We start from the raw sequence: 20,622 nt of genomic DNA, 5'->3' as shown, positions 1-20,622 counted from the left end.
GTGCTGGTGCGGGCGCGGGGGGCGCGGCATGCAGTGCGGGCGCCAGGATGCGAGCTCGGGCGCGTGGACGCTTGGGGGTGGCCGGGGCAGTCCCTTCGCAGATCTGGCGCGTTTCGCGCGTCCTGTGGAGGTGCCTGCCTCGCTGCGGCTGTGACAGTCGCCGGATCTCGTTGCCCCGGCTGAGTTGGTGGTGGCGGTGCGGTGGGGGTCGGCGGATGCGGGTGGGCTCTCCTTCAAGCATGTTCACGCCCATCTCCTGGAGTAGCGGCGCCGTACAGCGGCTGTAGCGCAGAGGAGGTTCTCAAGCACACCAATTCCGGCTCGGCTGGTCTTGTCCTTGCGCGCGGCGGTGCGGACGCAGTCAGTTTGATTTGGTGTCCGTCCAGTCACGGCGCGCGGCGGTGCTGCCGGCCAGCTCCGGTTCTAACTCGACTCTTCCTGTGCGTTGCGGTGCGGTTCCTCGCCCAGATCTGCGCATGGAGGCTGAGGATGGCCGGATTTGGTTTGGCGCCTAGGCCTGCGCGCGGCGGGGCGGCCCAGCCAGGTTGGCTCGTGTTCATCAAGTTTCTGCGTGCGGCGGTGACAAGTCTGTTCCTAGTAGTGTGTGCATGGCCTTTTTCTTCACGGCAGCTCTGGTTGGCCTCGGAATCATGTTTGTTGGTGGAAGACTCGGCTTCGGATGAAAGTCCTGCACTGTTCTGGTCAGTGCCGACGGTAACGGCGCCTACGGGTGTCGTCTTCCTCCTTGGAGGTACCGTTGTGGAGCTCGTTTTGCTTCTCGTACCTCATGGCTTGTGGTCTTGGGGTGAAAACCTAAGATTTGGCTAGTCCAGATTGAGGGACGGTGTTGTCTTCGATATCACTCTCTCCTTGGAGGCGTCCCTTTGGAGGCCCAGCGATGGTTCCCGATGGTGTACATGGCTTGTCGGTGGAGCTTGGGTTTGTGGTGATGCCGGCCTTTTTCTTTTCTTTTCTTTTTGCACTAGCCTTTTGTTGTGCTTTCCTTTTTGAAGGGTTCTTGTAACGCTTCTTCTGATCAATGAATTTGGCAGCTATAGTCAACAAAGAGCTCTTCCGTCGCTTAACACTGCCACTGCATGCGTGCCAAACTATGACTCCAAGACGTCAAATATGGAGACGGGAAGGCCAGATATTGAGAGTGCTCCAAAATTATAGCGATGGAGCGTGGGATTACAAATCTGTTAGGCCTGCAGTTTGGACCAAAAACACCGCATTGACGATTATTATGACGATACAGTCAACATAACGATTCTCCTATACTTGCTCATAGCCAGCACCACATCGTTTGATGCAACCAAAAGAAAGACTGTAGATGACCCCCTTTTTTTTTGCTCTTTCCGATAGGTTGGTTCTCGGTTAGTTGCGGTAGTGGTTGATGTGTTGATCATCAATAAAAAGACATGGCTAAAAAGATTGATCTTGACTGTTTTGTGACTCAACAATTCTTCATAATTGTGGTCATGTTCTGTATAACTGAATCTTATTGGAAAACATTCTAACTGATTTTCATAGTAACACAAGGGCTATCATCTCTAGTGGTTTTTTGTGGCCACGCCCAGGTATTTCCGTTTACTTACATTGAAAATATTGTTACCGTTTGTAGGGTGCATTGTACTCCTTCCGATCCAAATTAATAGAGAACACGTGCATAATTAGTACAAAATTGTACTAAGCTGCGCCGATTAATTTCGATCTGAGGGAGTAGCTACTTAGATCAACGTCGAACTAATCCAAACACTAGTAATAAGAGGAGTTTGACCAAAAATGCTAGTTTGAACAGAGTTACTATAAACCCATTTTCATGTTGTAATTATGTGAAAAGTAATATTGTAAGCTGAAAAAACTAAAGCGCGTGGGTATTATATATAGTCAATCTAAACTGTTTTTAATAAAATAATGTGATTATTTGTGACTTGCGTAAGAATCATAAATTGGAACTCCTCAACTATTTTTTTTGTACTGTGTTAAAAAAACAATAGTTATGTAATTTGCATCGCAGATCTTTGCGCGCCGACTAATTTTCCGACTTGTTTTCACCCATGCCCAGGTCTTGGAACTGTGGAGCAGCAGTTGCACGCATGGCTCCCAGCTCTCAGGCTCCGCTGCACGTGTTGGGAGCTGCCGGTAAGTCCGGGACATTTCCAGCATTTCCACCGGGAAGAGAAAGGTAGATGAAAAGGAGATGGGCATGCAGTGCAGGATGGGGATGCATCCCTTCCGTGAAACGTACTCCTCCTCGCCTCCTATGATTTTCCCGTGAAAGGGAAGGGAAAGGGAGCATGGCACGAGCTGAGCGCGACTTTAAGGAGGCCGGCCGGCCTGATGGCGGAAGCGTTGCCTTGAATCGCAAGAGCTCCAAATCGCTCCCTGTACCTGTGCGTACTCCCGGCACCCTAGACGTCAATGCTACTCGTGAGTTATGACCCTTCGCTTCCATCGCTTCATTTACAGATATGGAAATGTAACGCTGCTCGTGAGTACTACATTTTTTTACTTGTGGACTTGTGGTACAAAATGGCGTGGGGTTAACTTGTCGCCGGTTTGGTTTGCTCTGGGTCAGAAAAGTCGCGTCGTGTGTGCGTGCTTGGGAAAATGAAGGGGTGGAAGCTTTGGAAAAGTCGCGTGATGTTCATCCATGGAGGACAAGGATCGGACATGTACGCGAGATGGAAAAGTATGGGAGATGGGTTGGATGATTGGGTGTGCCCGTCCGGCCACGGCAGAAGAAGAATGGAGATCGGTGTGGACTGGACGCAAAGGGGAACAAACGGTGATGTTGTGGGGGGTCCAAGCATGCATGAACACTCGCGCAGGCCCTCCCTCGACGGCACGCTCCCTCCGCGGTCCTCCGCGCGCGTGACAACGCCGCACCGCTATGGCGCTATGCTCTCCCATAGGCTAGTCACCCAACACACCGGCCTCACGCATCCGATCCGATCCATCCCTCCACGGCAAGTTCGATCGAACCTATCCCTCCCAGATTTGTGCCGAACACGATAGGTAGATTCATAGATAGATAGATATGTAGATAGATAGATAGATAGATACTGGAGTAGATGGGAATCGATCCTACTGTATTCTCCTACAAAAAAGCCAGCCGGACTGATCTATCAACTACACCATTATGCGTAACCTTAAAGTCATTAACCCTAAAATAGTTCTCCCGCATCTCACCGATCTAAATATAATCAGGCAGAGGCCCCCCTTGCTCGCTCGCTCGCTGGCTGGAGGAATCTTTCTAAGCGCTTCTTTGACCGAGATCACGACCGGCCGGCATCGGCACGCCCGAAAGAGCTCGAGACAAGGCTAGGGCTAGATTAGATTATGCCATGGGTTTGATTAATCCCGGGCGCTCGTGGCGGTCGCGGGGGCGGCACGTGAGCCCTCCGTGCCGGATTGCCAGTTGATGCTTTTCTTTAAGCTAGAAGTAGGGTGCACTTGGAACAACTGGCGTATGTTTGCACCACTATTTATTTTGGAATGTAGCGCTCGCTAGCGCGCCTCTCTCGAGTGTCCTTCGGCCCTGTTTGATACTCTAACACAGTTAGAGTTAGGCCCCCTTTGGCTCATAGGGTAGAAAATCATAGAAATAGGAAAGTCATAGAGAATGAGATGACATGTATCTCAAATCCTATGAATAGGAATAGGAAAGGAGATACCCTTTGATTTACATCATAAGATTTTTTCCATTGAATCTAGGCTAATGTTTATTTTTCTATGAAATATGGAGGATAGGAAGAATTTCTCCATAGAAATAGAATTCCATTCCTACAAACCAAAGGACTCTAAAGGAATTTTTCCTATAGAAATCATATCCTATGAAATTCCTATAAGATTCCTCTAAACCAAAGGAGGCCTTAGAGTTATTTTTTAATCCACTCTAACCCAAATAAGCACCTCTCTATCGGGATAGTTGGGTTAGACGAAACTAACCCACTCTAATCCTCCCTGTTTGGATACTTTTGGGTTATTTGAGCCTCCAACTAACCCAAACTAGCTCTAACCCCATGATTCAAACATGGCCTTTGTTAATGCCAAGTGTGATGATTATGTCATGCGCCCGGGTTTCGGGTGGTTTGTTCGTGTGTCTTCGCTTACCTCGCCTCGCCGTAAAAATGACGGTAACTCTGTTCTTACACTTGTCTGCCGTTTATTCGTGGAGGCAACACACTGAAGGTGTGATTCCGAAAGATGCATGCATCATTTCTCTCCATACATAAGTGATCGTTTCGGTTTCTCATTAACCCCTGGTTATTTCGTTGGTCTATTTTGCACCAAGGTAGAGACACCTATGCTTTGTCCTTCAAACCGACTTCTCAGAATCTGATTAAGATGCCGAGGAACCCGAGCCGAGACAATTCACGACTAGGCCATCTGGTTAGAGAGGTGAAGAAGTTGATCGTCGAAGAAAGAGAGCTGATCATAATGAAATTAGATAGAAACAAGAATAGGGCTGATGATTTCCCAGCTAAGAGCATCTACAACCGGGCAACCTAAACCCATCTCAAACGCCTGGGCGGGCCATCAGATCACTGACCGGTCACGAAATTTCGACCTAGCGGGGTGCCTCAAATGTCCGGACTGAACGGCACCGCTCATATCCAGCCTAAATATGGGTTGATAGGGGGACCTCGGACGCGCCCGTCATGTCGAACTGACGTCGGGATCTCACGCAGAATCACCTGGAAATCCGGTGGTCTGAAGCCCGTCTCCTCCATCGGACCGATGTCGCCGCGTGGCGCCGCTTCGGCGGGTCGCGTAGTGCCTAGCCGACTATTTAAGCCAATCGCCGGCACCAAAACCCTACCCCTTCATATTTTCCTCTACCCGTCCTCCGGTTACCACTTTCCACTCCCCGTCCGCCACCACTAGTAGCCATGCCCCCACCCTGTCGGATAAGGGGACACCCATTTCTAACGCGAGAGCGCTGGTGGCAGCTCCTTGAGAAGATCCGGGCAAGGCGCGAAGCCCGGATCGCCAAGGGGCTACCTTCGGAAGCCGTGGATCCGGAGTAGAAGGAAGCGAAGGAGGATGTGGGGGACGTCGGGGACACAGATTTGCAGGCGGAGCTGCAGGCCATTCTCGATTCCCTCTGCTCAGAGTCGGATGCGGAGACGAGACATTGTCGCCGGCAAGAGATGGAGGTGCATCACACCGCGGAGGAGGAGGAGATGTTCGCCTACATGGATGAGGTCGAGCGGGAGAAGGAGGAGCCGGAGTAGGAGGAAGCGAAGGAGGATGTGGGGGACGTCGGGGACACAGATTTGCAGGCGGAGCTGCAGGCCATTCTCGATTCCCTCCGCTCAGAGTCGGATGCGGAGACGAGACGTTGTCGCCGGCAAGAGATGGAGGTGCATCACACCGCGGAGGAGGAGAAGATGTTCGCCTACATGGATGAGGTCGAGCGGGAGAAGGAGGAGCCGGAGCGCTCCTACGTGCCCGTCCACCCGGCGTCCGGCACCGACGTCGTGGACATCTCCGACAACGAAGATTAGATATAGTACGTAGTATGTATTATGTAGGATTTCTTTTACATGATTTGTATGGATTTAAGGGATGAAATATGAAAGACTCGAATGCAGAGTAACTAAGTTAAAGCGTGATCGATCACTGTCCACGAACGCGTCCGATCGCGTCCACTGGCGTTTGATGTACCAAATTTGTCAAGTCTAACTGTACATGCTCTAACCTATATTTTTGTGCTCTGAGCGTGACCTGGGGTTACAAAATGCCCCTGAGAATCTCCATAGGCTTTTGGTTATGGAGTGTAACCGTATTCACTAACAATAAAGCTTCCGATCTTGTTGCCAAAAAAGAAGATGGAAATCAACCCAGTGAGCACCGAGCACCCAACATGCTTCTACGTTAGGCTGTGTTTGGCTTCCTGTTACATTACCATTTTTTTGCTGCAAGTCATCGTAATCGTTCGTTGTTCAAACAGCATCGTCTATTTTAACGTGTCATTACCAACTTTTGACTATTTTTCGTGGTTATATTTTCTACAACCATGATATACAATAAGTAAAGCACAACACGGCTTAGTTGTTCCCACCACAAACTACGACGACCTCCTAGTCGAGTCGACCCCAAAACGTTTGGTGGAGTAACCCGTGAAAAACACCAGTAAAAAAGGTCGTCGAGACATTATCCTCACCCGCACGGCGAACATCTCCACCTAATATAAAAATAAGCAGTAAAAGCCTACGGCCTCCATCGATCTATCTACTCAAGTAAATAAAGAACACCAAAGCAAAGCCAGAAGGAGAGCCCGCGCGCAGCTGTAGGTCAAAAGCGGGCGCCCGTGCGTCTGTCGCTGCTACACACCTCAAAAATCTGAACACAGAAAGGGGAGGCTTGGCCACAGCTTACAGGACGTTTAGGTGCAAGGCATAGCAGGTTAGGTACACTGGGTATCGTCGACGATGACGGCGATGGGAGAAGTCTAATCGGAGTTGGGCTCGGCCGTGTCGCTCGTGTAACATGATTGACGATATCCGGATCCCGGCCACGATACGCATTCCGGTGCATGTGCACGATATAGATATCTATAGATACCATCGGAGTGTCACCTACAGTATGATCTAGGACTATCTTTAGAGCCAGGACACCTCACCTACGTACCACTACTAATTCTGAATGCCAAATGAGTGGCCGAAGCAGGGCAGCAAACGCGCCTATCAGAGCCGGCATCGGGCGCCAATAATGAGCCCTAGATCGTGTCACTGCTACCACTGTATGTGTACACTGTAGGCGGTATCATTCAAATGTAGCCTCATTCATGGCTGCTACTGTATGTTAATACTACCGGTACGTACGTACCTAGGGCGCGTTTGATTGCCCGCATAAGGTCCAACCAAGCCCGCGCGGGAAAAAACTGGACTGTTTGGTTGCCAGCATACACTATTGGCCCTGCATCGTACTAAGTTTAAAGCACATTTGGGCCTGTCTTGGAAGGCACGCTTGAATCAACAATTTCTCGCGAGCCGGGCCTGAGCGAGGCACGTGGGCGACAGGGGCTGCACGCGAGGAGCCAACCTCGAGAAGCCGTGTTGCTTCCCGAAGCACCGACGGTTATTACCCTCACCGCTCTCTCTCCCCTCTCCCCTCTCCCCACTCCCACCGACAGCCGGAGAATAACAAGCCGACCTCTGGCCACCTTCACGGGCATCCGCAACAACACTTCGGCAATGGCGGTAAGCTATTCCCCTCCCCCTCCTCCTCACCTACTACATCGCATTCGATTCGAGTTTCGATTCGATCCGCGTTAGGGGGAACGGGGAATCGGGGTAAACACCATAGAAGCAACCATAACATCGTCATGACTACTGGTACATATGAGGTTCCAGATCCGGACTGAGTACAATAGTAATGGAGATTAGGGTTCATCTTACATAGTACGCACAGATCTTAGCCTCGGGGACCCTGGAGGTGATTGGAGCGGCGGGTGGCCTTGGTCTTCGTCTCCTCGTGCACCATCGCCTCTTCTTCCTCGTTGGAGCCCACCTAGATTGGCATGCTTGGTTTCCTGGCTCCGGCGCCCTCACAATCATCGCCACCGCATCCTCTTCTTCCCCTTCCGTAGGCACAATTTTTGTGGTGAAGTACAAGCCGACACGATGGTCATGAGGACACCGGTACTGCCTGTACTTGGCCCACTTTGCTCTCTGTCCAGCATCACCGGATTCAGCCTGATTCATGGCCCAACGAAGTATGTCGACTGACATAGCGCCCTTCGCTGGGTCAGGAATCAATGTCTTCAACTCCCCCCGCGTCACCTTCTTGACCACAACCTCTGACTCTTTGTGCAGCTCTGCCATGTTGCTGAAATTTGAGCACACTTCCATGGTGTTCTCAAACTTGGTGCGGTCACCCAGCGAGCACCCTAGGAAGAAAGCCCTACATCCAATGCCCCAAGGGAAGGGGTTGGGGTTGGACTTGTTTTTGGAGTTCATGGCGTTAGGTTGGAGGAAGAGTGAGAGACTGGGTAAGTGGTGACCGGCAAGGTGGGTTAATAAAGGGGTACACGATCGTAGGTTTTAATGGCGATGTTGCAAGGTTCATAATGCAGATGCTGACCCAGCCTTTGAACCTCTTCATAATGCAGATCGACACGGATACCAAGGGGAAGAAGGTGGTGCCATCGAAGGAGCAGTAGAGGAGCAAGGATGAGGTGCTGCCCTCAGAGGTGACGCTCGTCCAGAGCCCGGACACGGACGACGACATGCTGGAGGTGCCCCCCACCGACAAGCGTCGGAACTACGGCCACTATCGTGAGGTGGGAGGGCCAACCACCTTCTCCAAGGTGATCATGCCCCCCAGGTCGAGGCCATACCTATGCCGTTGGACTTCACGAGGCACTCCCCGTACGTGTCGCAGGAGTTCAAGATGAAGACGAACACCGGCTGCTTCCGGAGGGTCACAATCCGACTGTTGAACGACAGGGTCACCCTCGAACAGGGTTGGGCCACCTTTGCCGCCATCCATCAGATGAAGATAGGCTTCATGGTGACCTTCAAGCTGCTGACTCCCGACATGCTGAAGGTCATCGTCTTCAATGACAATGTCATTGAAGTGGTGATCAGGTGCGGGAGGCCTTCGCCGTGAACGTCTAGGACAACCCCTCGTATGCTCCAGTTGCTTTAGTTTAATATCAATCTGATTTGCGTTTGAACTTGTCCGTTTATGTGTGGCACAATATTTATAACTGCTTAGTACTACTATGTTCTGTTGCATGTGCTCTTCCTGATAACGCTGTGTGCTGGTAACCCCACCATCGGACCGAGGAGGTTATTAGACAACAGACGTTGCATGCAACCAAACAGGAGGCCTTGTGTTTGCGCGTACACCAGCGGGCGACCGAACACCGTGCGCTAAGCTAGCCCCTAATACATGAGAACTAAATACGGACAACCAAACAAATTACAAATGTTGGTTTGGAGGCTGCATTTGCTCAACCAGCCTCCTAGTGCCATCAATTTCTCGTGCATGACAATCCATACTCGCAAGAAAAGGAAAAAAAGGGACAAGCTGGAAAGCAAAATGGCGATGCTAGCTGATCCTGACAGCACCACAGCACGTGTTCTGCCTTTTCTACTGCTGCTAAACTGTTTTGTCTTGCAGTAAATTGCCACTACTCCCCCCCTAAGAAAATTAAATCCTTTCTTGCAAGTACATGTAACATTTCGCCTCATATTGTCCCAAATTAGGAGATGCCCTTATCAATTAACTTGGTGACTCTCCTCTTTCCCAGCGCTCTCTTCCCCAGCCTGCCGCCGGTGGCCGCTCCGGCCCCGGCGTCCACCTCTCTCTCTCCCCTCCGCCGGGTGCCACTCCGGCCCCGGCGTCCACCTTCCCTCCGGCCATGGCGTCCGGTTCCAGCAGTCCTCCTTCGGTGTCCTCCTCCATGCGGCCTGTGGTGTCTGGGCTAGGGCTCTCTGCCTTCCCCGGGTCGGCGCGCTCCTCGTCCGCCGGTGCGGCTACCCTGGTGGCCGGGGCGGCGGCACCGGAGGCAGGGTGGCGACGGCTGGGTCCGTCTCGTAAGGCCATGTGGCGGCGGTGTCGGGCTCTAAGGCGCCAGCAGGGGACTGGTGTCCAGAGGCGTGCAGATTCGCCGACTTCTTCGGAGAGGAGGCAGATTCCCCCGGATCTCTTCGGGCTCTGCTTCAGGTGTTTCCAGGATGGGCATCAGCGTCAAGAGTGCACAAACGAGCCTCTTTGCATCAGGTGTGGGTTTGCGGGGCATGTCTCGTCGCAGTGTACGCTCCCGCGCAGCCCGATGTCGGAGGAGGAGCTCCGGCGGGCGGTCATCGCCAAGGTGGCCAGGAAGGAGCCGGTAGAGAGTCAGTCACCATCTCCGGAGGTGGGGGTGCTGGTGCCTAGGCAGAGCATGCCGCCGGCATCGCTCTCGCCAGGCGCGCCCACCCCCGCTCTGATGGTCGCGGACGCTGCTTTCTTGGCGGCTCCGTCGGAAGTTTGCATCTTGCAGCGCTCTGCTGGGATGGATGACCTCGAGCGGAGGCTGAAGATGGCGGTTGTGGCGTATGTGGGGGGTCCAAGGCCGCTGGTGTCTTGCGACGACGCGGCAGTTGCTCTCTCGGTCCAGTTGGGGGTGCCAAGGCACAAGTTCTCCGTCCACAAGTTCCATCCGGAGGATTTCCTCGTGGTGTTCGCCACACATGAGTTCAGGAACCGCGCTCTCGCCGTGCTGTTCGTGGAGCATCTGGGTGTCAAGATCTTCATCAGACCATGGCTTCGGCAGGCGCAAGCGGCGTCGAGGATTATGCGCACCCATGTTGATCTCATGATTGAAGGGATTCCCTCTCACGCATGGTCGCAGGAATCGGCGGCAGAGCTTCTGGGCAGCTCCTGTCTCATCGAGAGTCTGGCCCCAGAAACGATGAGCAGAGAAGATCTCTCCTTGTTCAAATTGTATGCTTGGTGTGTGGATCCTGACGAGGTGCTTGTTTTCCGTCGACTGTGGGTGCCGGAACCGCCGAAGCCGGAGGTGCAGCAAGTCAAGTATCGGCAGCTTCTGGAGTACCCGATCTTAATCCACATTAGTCGTATGCGCGATTTCACAGCCCCTGAGAATTGGAGGAGGGATGCGAGCTCGGGTGACAGTGGGCAGAGTGGATTGCCTGATGATTCTTTTGGTTCGCATCCGGGTGGAGACTGGGTTGTGCAGCCATGGACGCGTGGTGTCAGGGATGATCGTGGTGCGGGGAGGCAGCTACCAGGGCCGGCGGCCGGAGAGGGCCGTGGTTCCTACCGGCAGGCGCTGGTGGGGAGGCTGGGCCCCTCGGATTGGAGGATTCCTTCCATGTCGTCTGGTGCGTCAGTGACGATTTCTGCTGCTGGGGGGGCCACTGGAATGCAGACTGTCGGGAGACCAAGACCAAGACCGAATGATTCAAATGCGAACCGTCCTGGAGGTGCGAGGGTGAATATGGTGGCGACACATGGCGAAGCAAGTTTGGCTGCCACTGCTGAACCGAGGGGCAATCAGGATGCTGGTTTGAATATGATTGGTGAGCAACTGGTCAGGGAGGATCCCGAGGTGGATAAGGGGCCGGTTTTGGTCATGGATGGCCAGCTGGCGGGGGCAGGGTTGCCTGTCCGGACGACTGACCTCACACAGCACACTAACCCAGACGATTTGGTGGGGGAGGCTCTGCCGGTCCGGTCGGCAGACCTCACGCAGCATGCTATCCCAGAGGATCGGGTGGGGGTGGCCCTGCCACCAAAGGGCACTGTGGAGTTGGTGACTGAGGCTCCGGATCCGGTGCGGATGGCCACAGCTGAGGCTGCTGTGGGATTGGGGGTAGAAGGTAGGATCGGAGCACAAACGATCCAGGAGACAACTATCGACCAGCAGGAGGATGGGATGGTTCGGGGTGGGGACCAGGCCCAGGCTGTGGGCTGGGACCCAATGACAGAGATCCTGCGAACTGATGTGGTGCTCGGGATTGATGCGGCGCACATGCAGGATTTGGCATCGGATCCTGAGCATCTACCGCTACAGGAGAATGACATGACCACGTCCAGGGCACATGCATGCGAGGGCACTTTGGTGCATGGGCGAGAGCTTGTTCTTCATGGAGAGAACCAGGATCAGACTGGCATGCCTGCCGTGCTTCCTTCCAGAGAGCAAGTTGCAATTAGGAACATCAAATCCTTTTGCGCAGGGTTATTGAAAAAACTCGCGCCGCCACTTCTCAAGGAAATAGAAGGGATCCGAGGTGTGAGGGCAGGGCAAGATCCATTCACGTCGCGACGGGCTACCAGGTCACGATGTGGCATAGGGACGAGGAAATCTAAAGCGACAATGGCGGAGGCAGTTTTGCTGAAAACACTTGGTATTGTAGGGGATGATCTGGCGGTCTCGGAGGACACGCTAGGTCAACTACGATCGGTGTTTGACTCGCCACTTCAAGAAGGCCAGCTTAGGGCAATTGCTGCAATCTTCGGCAAGGTGATCCCGACGAACCTGACCCAAGAGTTGATGGAGGTGGCACCAGAGACGGCAATCCAGGTCTAGTGGGTGGCCGTGTGACATGGGGAGTCTGCATTCTCCAATGTCATACAACGCTATGGAGGTGGTGTGTTGGAATGTCCGAGGGCTGAACAGCCCTGACAAGAGAAAGGCGCTCCGGGAGTTCGCTGACACGGTGCATGTCGCGATAATTTGTATTCTCGAAACGAAACTAGAGGTTGTTAACCAGTACACTATGTTGCAATGCATTGGGCCATCGTATGATGGATTTGCGTATCTTCCGGCGTTGGCGACTAGAGGTGGAATCTTCATTGCGTGGGATTCCACGAGAGTTAATCTCTCTAACTTTGTGAATGATACTAATTTCATCACGGGCTACGTCCTGCCAAGGGAGGGCAACGCGTGGTGGCTTACGGTGGTGTATGGGCCACAAGAGGATGCTCAGAAGGTTATGTTTCTTGAGGAGCTGGCGGAGCGACGTAGCTACTGCCCTGGACCGTGGTTGGTGATTGGGGATTTCAATCTCATTCTGCATGCTGCGGATAAGAACAATTCGCGGATTGATAGGAGGATGATGGGGAAGTTTAAGAAGTTTGTGGATGATAATGCACTTAAGGAATTGTTTTTCCACGGGCGCAAGTACACATGGAGCAATGACAGGGAGAGGCCTACTCTAACAAAGATCGATAGGGCATTTGCGTCGGTTGATTGGGAAATGGACCATCCGGAGAGCCTACTGCAGGCACTTTCAACCTCACATTCTGATCATTGTCCGCTATATTTGTCGCTGGAGGAGCATTTGCAGTCGAAAAGGAGATTCAGATTCGAGCTGTTTTGGACGAAAATGGAGGGCTTCTTGGACATGGTTAAGGAAGCATGGATGTGTGAGGAGGAGATCACAGATCCCTTCATCAGACTGGATGTGCTTTTGAGGAACACTGCGCGCCATCTCACCGCATGGGGACAAAAGAAAGTGGGCAATATAAAGATGCAGATTGCAGTAGCTAATGCGGTCATACTTCGCTTCGATGTGGCACAGGAACAGCGACTACTCTCTGAGGAGGAACGGTGGCTCAGGAAGACCTTAAAACATATGGTGCTAGGTTTGGCTTCATTGGAAAGAACGATAGCGAGGCAACGATCTAGGGTTCGATGGCTTAAAGAGGGGGATGCAAACACATAATTGTTCCACTTGATTGCCAATGGCAGGAGGGCAAAGAATTTCATTCCGACTATTTCCGTGGATGGACAAGTCATTGCAGATCAAGCTGGCAAAGAGGAGGCCTTCTATTCGGCATATCAGGATCTCCTTGGGAAGGATACTGCAAGGGAACACACATTAAACCTAGAAGCGCTGGACATTCAGTCTATGGATCTCTCGGAGCTGGATCAGCCTTTCAGTGAGGAGGAAATCTGGGCTGTTATTAAGGATCTCCCCTCAGACCGCGCTCCAGGACCGGATGGATACATTGGAATCTTCTTCCAAATGGCTTGGGGTATTGTGAAGAGGGATGTTATTGCTGCCCTCCAAAAACTATTCCTGGGCAATGGGAGGGGCTTTGGAAGGCTTAATCAGGCGCTTATCACATTAATACCTAAATCCCCGGAGGCTTGTCATGTTCAGGAATTCAGACCAATTAGCCTGGTCCACAGTCTGCCGAAGATAGCATCCAAGTTAATGACCACTAGGCTAAGGCCACGCATGGGGGAGTTGGTACACATCAACCAGTCAGCTTTTATAAAAGGAAGAGCACTGCATGACAACTTTCTTCTCGTGAGGCAAATGGCAAGAAGATTACATCAAAGGAAGGCGAAGGGAGTGTTGCTTAAATTGGACATATCGCGAGCATTTGACTCCTTGTCTTGGCCGTTCTTATTCGAGGTGCTAAGGGCAAAAGGGTTCTCAGAGGTCTGGCTATCTTGGTTGACAACACTGCTGTCTTCTGCTAGCTCTCGAGTAGTGGTAAATGGCTGTGCAGGCAAGAAATTCGTGCACGTTTGTGGTCTGGGACAAGGTGACTCTCTGTCTCCACTCCTATTCGTCATTGCAATGGATGTCCTTACCGCGATCATGAAGAAAGCGCATGACGAACAAGTCCTGAGCAGATTAAATGGATGTGGGCCAATGCAGAGGCTCTCCCTATATGCGGATGATGTAGTGATGTTCATCAAGCCGACCGCTACTGACATCTTATTTGTGAAAGAGATTCTTGGCATATTTGGCATGGCATCGGGGCTAAGGGTTAATTTTGCTAAATCCTCTGCCATCCTGATTAGAGGAGAGGAGGGTGACGAGGAGCTGATCCAAAGTGCATTGCCATGGAAGCTTGGGCATTTTCCGTGTAAGTATCTGGGACTACAACTCAGCATCAAACCGCTGACTCGCTCGGAGTGGCAGCCCATGGTGGACGCAGCGCTTAAAATCCTGCCTGGGTGGCAGCAAGGGATGGTCACGAGACCAGGCAGACTCATCTTGGTGAACCAAGTGATGCGGGCCAGAGCCACACACCACCTGATTGTCGCGGAAGCTCCCAAATGGGCTCTGGACAGGATTGATAGTGGCTGCAGGGCATTCTTTTGGGCAGGCACAGAGGAGATTCAGAGAGGCAAGTGTGTAGTTTCTTGGAGACGTGTATGCCGACCTAAATACCTTGGTGGTTTAGGTGTGATAGATCTGCAAAAACAAGGCATTGCACTTAGACTGAGATGGGAATGGCTCCGAAGAACAGACGCTGCTAGACCTTGGCAGGGACTACATCTGACAGCGGACAAGAGAGTTATGGAGTCATCTGCGAGCCTAGTCCAATGGCAGATAGGAGATGGAAAAAGGACGTTGTTCTGGAAAGACAGGTGGATCAGAGGATACGGGATTGAGGAAATCGCCCCCCTGGTTGCAACCAAGGTGAGAACTCAAGTTGCAAATAGGAGATCTGTGCAGGAGGGTTTAGCCTCGCACGCTTGGACAAATGATATCGTGGGAGACATGGACACTGATGGACTGGCGCAGTTCATTCAGTTATGGGAAGTACTGATGGAGGTGCACCCCACCGCGGGCATTGAGGATAAACCAGTTTGGGCTTGGATAACACATGGGGACTACTCTGCGGTTTCGGCATATAAGATGCTCTGTGAAGGAGGAATCAGGTTTCAGCTATCCTCGGCCATCTGGAAGAATGAAGCGCCACTAGCATGCAAAATCTACGTGTGGCTAGCTGTCCAATACAGGCTGTGGACATCGGATAGGAGATTCAGGCATGGGTTACAAGATAGGACCTCTCCTTGCTACCTATGTGATCAAGAGGAGGATAATGTGGATCATATTCTACTTCAATGCGTGTACGCACGGCAAGTCTGGTTCCAGTGCTTCACCAGGGCTAATATCAACCTGGCCCTGCTTCCTACGCAGCACGCAAGGTTGGAGGATTGGTGGGCAGCAGGGAGGAAGCAAGTTGTCAAGTCCAAGAGGAAAGGCTTCGACACGCTCATAGCTCTCATTTGCTGGTGTCTATGGAAACAAAGGAATGGCAGGGTGTTTGGTGGAGCTAGGATTCTAAATGAAGGGGGAACGACTGAGCTTATATTCGAAGAACTAAAGCTTTGGGCTGTGGCAGGAGCTAAAGGAGTTCAACAATTTTTTGAGTAATCGCGTTAGGTGAGGGAGTGGAGTGTGTTGGAGCTTAGACACATGTTGACGTGATCTTTGCATTGTAATCTCTTGTAAATATTCTCTGCCTTCTATAAAGCTAAGGTACGCCGTTGGCGTATTCTCGAAAAAAACATTTCGCCTCATGCACGTGGTTTGGCTGGGTGGTGAAAACACGCCCATCCAGGAGCAAACGAAAGCCCGGTGCCGCTCTACGCTGTCAACATCGCTGTGTTTTACGGTGGCGGTAAAAAGGTAAAAAGAGGGAGGGGGGAGAAATTAATTGGAGGCCTATTTATTCCCCAATGTTGACACCCCAGCGCTCCCCTCTCCTGTCCCCGTCCGCCTCTGCCCCCAAAAGGAAAACCAGGCTGGTTTCCCCAGCGCAAGCCGGCCACCGCAACCACCCGTCCTCCCCCTCCGTAAAACCCAAGCGCAGCCAACAAACACCAACAGGACTCCCTCCGTCCCAGCCACCACCCACCCCACGCCACGAGAGAAGCGAGATGCCGCCGCTCCACTCCCTCGCCCCGCCCCAGCCCCATGACCGCAGCCACCACCGCCAGCACTAGCAGCCAGCCGCGAGAGGGAGCGGGGGAAGGACGGGTCGTAGCATGGACCTGGGCGGGGTGCTGATGGCGGCCGCGGACGCGGGGGTGGGCGGCGGGGAGCTCGGCATGCTCGGATCTAGGCTGCTCAAGCACGGGAGGGGCAATGCCGCGGCGGCGGAGGCCGACGAGCGTCACGAGCACGGGTGGGGCGGCGGCAGGCCGGCCGCCAAGCAGGCCCGGGTCGCCGGGGACAGCGACGCCGTGTCCGAGGCCGTCAAGGCGGCCGCGCCATACCTGCTGGGCACCTGCAGCCCCGGGCACGGCCGGGAGAAGATGCTCAGCTTCTCCTCCTCGCAGCAGCCGCCCTCCTGCCCCTCCGCCGCCGCCGCCGCTCAGGCCGCGCTGCCGCTCTACTACGGCACGCCCGCTTCTTGCTTAGGTGGGACTGCAGCCCGTGCTCCCGAAGCTTTGCTCCTCTTTGATTTGATTTATGCTGGCGATTGGAAAGCTTGCTATTTCTTCTGAAGTAGAATCATTTTTGCTGTTTGATTCATTCTAGTACCACTTTCTGTGGGGTTGGGAGATTTATTTTCGGCTGTTTTTGTTGCCATCCATCACGCAATTTTTCTCATAGATCAAATGGAGTTCAGAAAAAAAGAGAAAAAAACATCTTTTCACACCGCGCTTCTTTACTATTTTCGCCTAGATTCGGAGCCTTATCACCACAAGCTTTCTTTTCAGCTGCTCCTACTTCTTTGATTCCATCTTTTTCAATTTTCTTTTTCATTCCCTTGATTGGATCAGTCGCTCGAAAGAGTTCACACCATCTGTAGAAAAGGAGAGCACCGTTTTTGCTACTATTTTAATAGGCTTTTTATTGGGATCATTCTTGAAATTGCCTGGACAAGTTTCTCCGCCACTTTCCGGTGACATCCACGAACTCTTCTTGTCCTCAACGGCGCGATCGTGCGGATGGATTCCTTTTTGTCACCCCCTTTCGTAAAATAATGCTCCTCCCTAAAGAAGAAAAGATCAAAATGGGTTGAAAAAAAGGTGTGATCTTTGGCACCACGCCACCAATAGCCCACATTTTTCTCACCCAAGAAAGATTCAAAGCAAAGCATCACGCTCTCAGATCGAGGTTGTTGCATTAGATCAAAGATTCAAATCTGTGCTTCTTTCTCATCTGGTATTGGTTTTCTGATCTTGGCAGCCACACCCTGGCTCAGATTTCCTCCCGCGTGTTGCTTGCTTGCCCCTGTCAAGAAAGTACACTTTATTTTCTTGGATTTGCCTTGTTGTCTTGCACTGCCTTGTTGCTCATCTGCGTGTTGTATTATTATCATGGGTGGCAGGGTTGAGCTCGGTGAGCTTGAGCGCCAGCATCCAGGGCGCCATGGCCAGGGTGAGGGGGCCCTTCACGCCGTCGCAGTGGATGGAGCTGGAGCACCAGGCCCTGATCTACAAGTACCTGGCGGCCAACATCGCCGTGCCGCACAGCCTCCTCGTCCCCATCCGCCGGAGCGTCACCTCGCTCTACCCGTCCGCCTACTTTGGCTCCTCCACATGTAAGTCAGCAAGCCAAGAAAGAGGATAAAAGCTCCATTCACCATGATAAAAGCCAAGTGTTTGATTGATGGATTCCGTCCGACTTTACTGATCTTTGCGTGCATGATTGCGTCGGGTCGTGGATGTGCGCTTTGCTTTGCAGTGGGGTGGGGGCCTTTCCAGCTGGGCTACTCCGGGAGCGCGGACCTGGAGCCCGGGCGGTGCCGCCGGACGGACGGCAAGAAGTGGCGGTGCTCCAGGGACGCCGTCGCTGACCAGAAGTACTGCGAGCGGCATATGAACCGGGGACGCCATCGTTCAAGAAAGCATGTGGAAGGCCAGCCTGGCCATGCCGCGAAAGCGATGCCTGCGACGGTGGCGGCTGCTGCCGCCCAGCCCGGTGCTCTCGCCACCGGGGGCGGCGGCGGAGCCACCGCCGGCGCCGCCATCTGCCACGAGCAGCAGCCGTTGAAGAGCTACTCCGCCAGCACCATTGATCCTTGTTCACTGCAATACAACAGGTACGCTCATCATCATGCAACCATGTCCTTTTTCCTAGCTAGCAGTTTCGAGTGCTTCACTTCAGAACATGACAGGTTATGCAATATTTGCATAGTAGGCCGACTATAACTGCTGCTGTGATATCTTCAATACATTTTTTCCTCTGTTGTTTCTACTCACTAAATCATTTGAAATGTTAGCCCATTTTGGTTCTGCTAATTTGAAGTAGGAGGGTGATGAGTCCGAGCGATAACATTTTAGCACCACCATGCTTAAAATTTTCAGTGATATTGAGCAGTCGGGAGCCCTTCGTTGATTCGCTTTCATGAGTTTATTATAAGGCTCGAACTGCTTTGTTTCCTGTGGATCACCATTTCCAGTAGCCCCAGCTGATCTAGTTTGGGGAGATGCAACATGCTCAACAGAACTCTGGCAGTAGTGCTATAGTCTGATGTAGTACTTCAGTTAGTCGGTGCTCTCGGTTTTATTTACTTTTACCACCTCAATCAGTGTCTCCTTCTGTTGATGATGTGCACCAGCCCTGAAATGCCAACTGTCATATGTACCATGCTGCACAGTACTAACCAAGCACATGCTGATCAATCTTCTTCAGGGAAATGGCGAGCAAGCAGCAACACGAGTGCGAGCAAGTGCAGGACTCGGACACCCTCTCGATGCTGACCTCCATGAGCGCGAGGAACACCAACACGGGCAGCATGTTCCCGTTCTCAAAGGAACATCATAACCACAATCCTTTCGAGGTGACGAGCTCGAGGCCGGACTACGGGCTGGTTTCCTCCGACTCGCTGATGAGCTCCCCCCACAGCTCCCTGGAGAACGTCAACCTGCTCACCTCGCAGCGAGCGCTCTCGAGCGAGCAGCAGAGCTCGCTCTCCCTGCAGCACTTCGCGGACTGGCCGAGGACGCCGTCGCAGCAGGGGCAGGGAGGGGGAGGCCTCTCATGGCCGGACGCCGAGAACATGCAGCTGGCTCATCAGCGGACCCAGCAGCTCTCGGTGTCCGCCGCTCCGATGGCGTCCTCCGACCTGTCGTCGGCCTCCACGTCCCCCATCCACGAGAAGCTCATGCTGTCGCCCCTCAAGCTGAGCCGCGAGTACAGCCCCATCGGCCTCAGCGTCGCGGCCACGGCGGCAGCGGCGGCGAAGGACGAGGGGGAGGCGAACTGGATGCCCATGTTCCGCGACTCGTCCATGGGCGGGCCACTGGGGGAGGCTCTGAACAAGAACAATGGCGGCAACATGGAGGCCAAGAACTACCTGTCGGCGTCGCTGAACCTCATGACGGACGCCTGGGACTCGAGCCCGCTGGAGTCGTCGCCGGTGGGGGTCCTGCAGAGGACCGCCTTCGGGTCGGTGTCCAGCAGCACCGGCAGCAGCCCCAGGCAGGAGTACCACGGCGTGTATGATGGTAATCCGCGGGATGATCTCGGCTCCATCGTCGTGAATCACCCCAGCATCCGCCTCATGTGAGCTTCTTCTTCCGAGCTCTGACCATGGAGAGCTGCAACGAGAAGGCTGGCCGGTTGGCAACGAACGAACGAGCTTGGGCAGGTCTTCTTCTTCACGTGCCTTGTTACATATCAACATCATCATATCCAGAAGCATTTTACGTTGTAGCTTGTCATTTGAGACTAATCTGTTGTTGTCTTCTCTGCTTCCGGATGTTGAGTTCTTTCTTTTTATCCTTTTCTCTGTAACCTTAGACATCGCTGGGTATTGACGTTGTGTGTGTGGATGGATTTGGTGGTGCTACGCTGTTGCACAATGTGATAATGTCCAGTTAATGCTGCGATGCCATAATAGTTGTTGAGTAATGCAAGCTGGCATACTTTCATCTTTGCTTATTTCGGTTTTTTTACTGTCTTTGATTAAGGATGGCAATGGTTAGGGTATGAGGCGGCTAGAGCAATACCATATGATTAAGGATGGCAATGGTTAAGGTATAAGGCGGGTAGAGCAATACCATATCCACATTGTAGTCAATGGGTATAAAATTCTACCCATACCCACGAATATGACACTTTACCCATACTTATACCCGATGGGTACTCAATGGATAGATCAAACAATACACATGTTATTTGCAATAATACACTCATCTATAGCACATTTAAGAAAAAAACTTACGACCCAAGGTAGGTAGCGAATCGGATGACGACTGAAACACGCAACAGACAGGGTGACTCGGGCGATTCGCTCGAGCCCCAGCCGAGCGTTCGAGATGGGCTTGCCAGCGACGAGCGGAGCGCGGGGGAGGGGAAGACGACGGGAGACAAGAGGTGGCCGGCTCTCTACATCCCCTGCCTCTTTGTGGCGGGGCTTCTCTGCTACCGCAACGGCGCGGTG

At 52.8% G+C, this 20,622-nt stretch overlaps 1 protein-coding gene across 1 annotated transcript; it reads left to right on the top strand.

The window, feature by feature from the left end:
* Positions 1–15,980: 15,980 nt before the first annotated feature.
* LOC123087001 (growth-regulating factor 6) lies at positions 15,981–20,110 on the top strand. Its single transcript, XM_044508878.1, has 4 exons — positions 15,981–16,646; positions 17,563–17,775; positions 17,919–18,276; positions 18,870–20,110. Exons 1-4 carry the CDS (start codon positions 16,271–16,273, stop codon positions 19,744–19,746), a joined length of 1,824 nt encoding a protein of 607 aa, XP_044364813.1. The 5' UTR covers positions 15,981–16,270; the 3' UTR covers positions 19,747–20,110.
* Positions 20,111–20,622: the final 512 nt, after the last annotated feature.

The sequence above is a fragment of the Triticum aestivum genome, chromosome 4A, assembly GCF_018294505.1.
Source record: "Triticum aestivum cultivar Chinese Spring chromosome 4A, IWGSC CS RefSeq v2.1, whole genome shotgun sequence".
In the NCBI taxonomy this organism is placed as follows: domain Eukaryota; kingdom Viridiplantae; phylum Streptophyta; class Magnoliopsida; order Poales; family Poaceae; genus Triticum; species Triticum aestivum.
The sequence above is the reverse complement of the archived record's forward strand: the minus strand, read 5'-3'. Positions and strand labels throughout refer to the sequence as shown.

What these genes read in the sequence shown, in the direction of transcription:
- LOC123087001 (XM_044508878.1), top strand. Translation starts at nt 16,271, where the DNA reads ATGGACCTGGGCGGGGTGCTGATGGCGGCCGCGGACGCGGGGGTGGGC. An exon ending in CTACTTTGGCTCCTCCACAT is followed by an intron (nt 17,776 to 17,918) that starts GTAAGTCAGCAA and finishes TTTGCTTTGCAG; the next exon opens with TGGGGTGGGGGCCTTTCCAG. An exon ending in TGTTCACTGCAATACAACAG is followed by an intron (nt 18,277 to 18,869) that starts GTACGCTCATCA and finishes AATCTTCTTCAG; the next exon opens with GGAAATGGCGAGCAAGCAGC.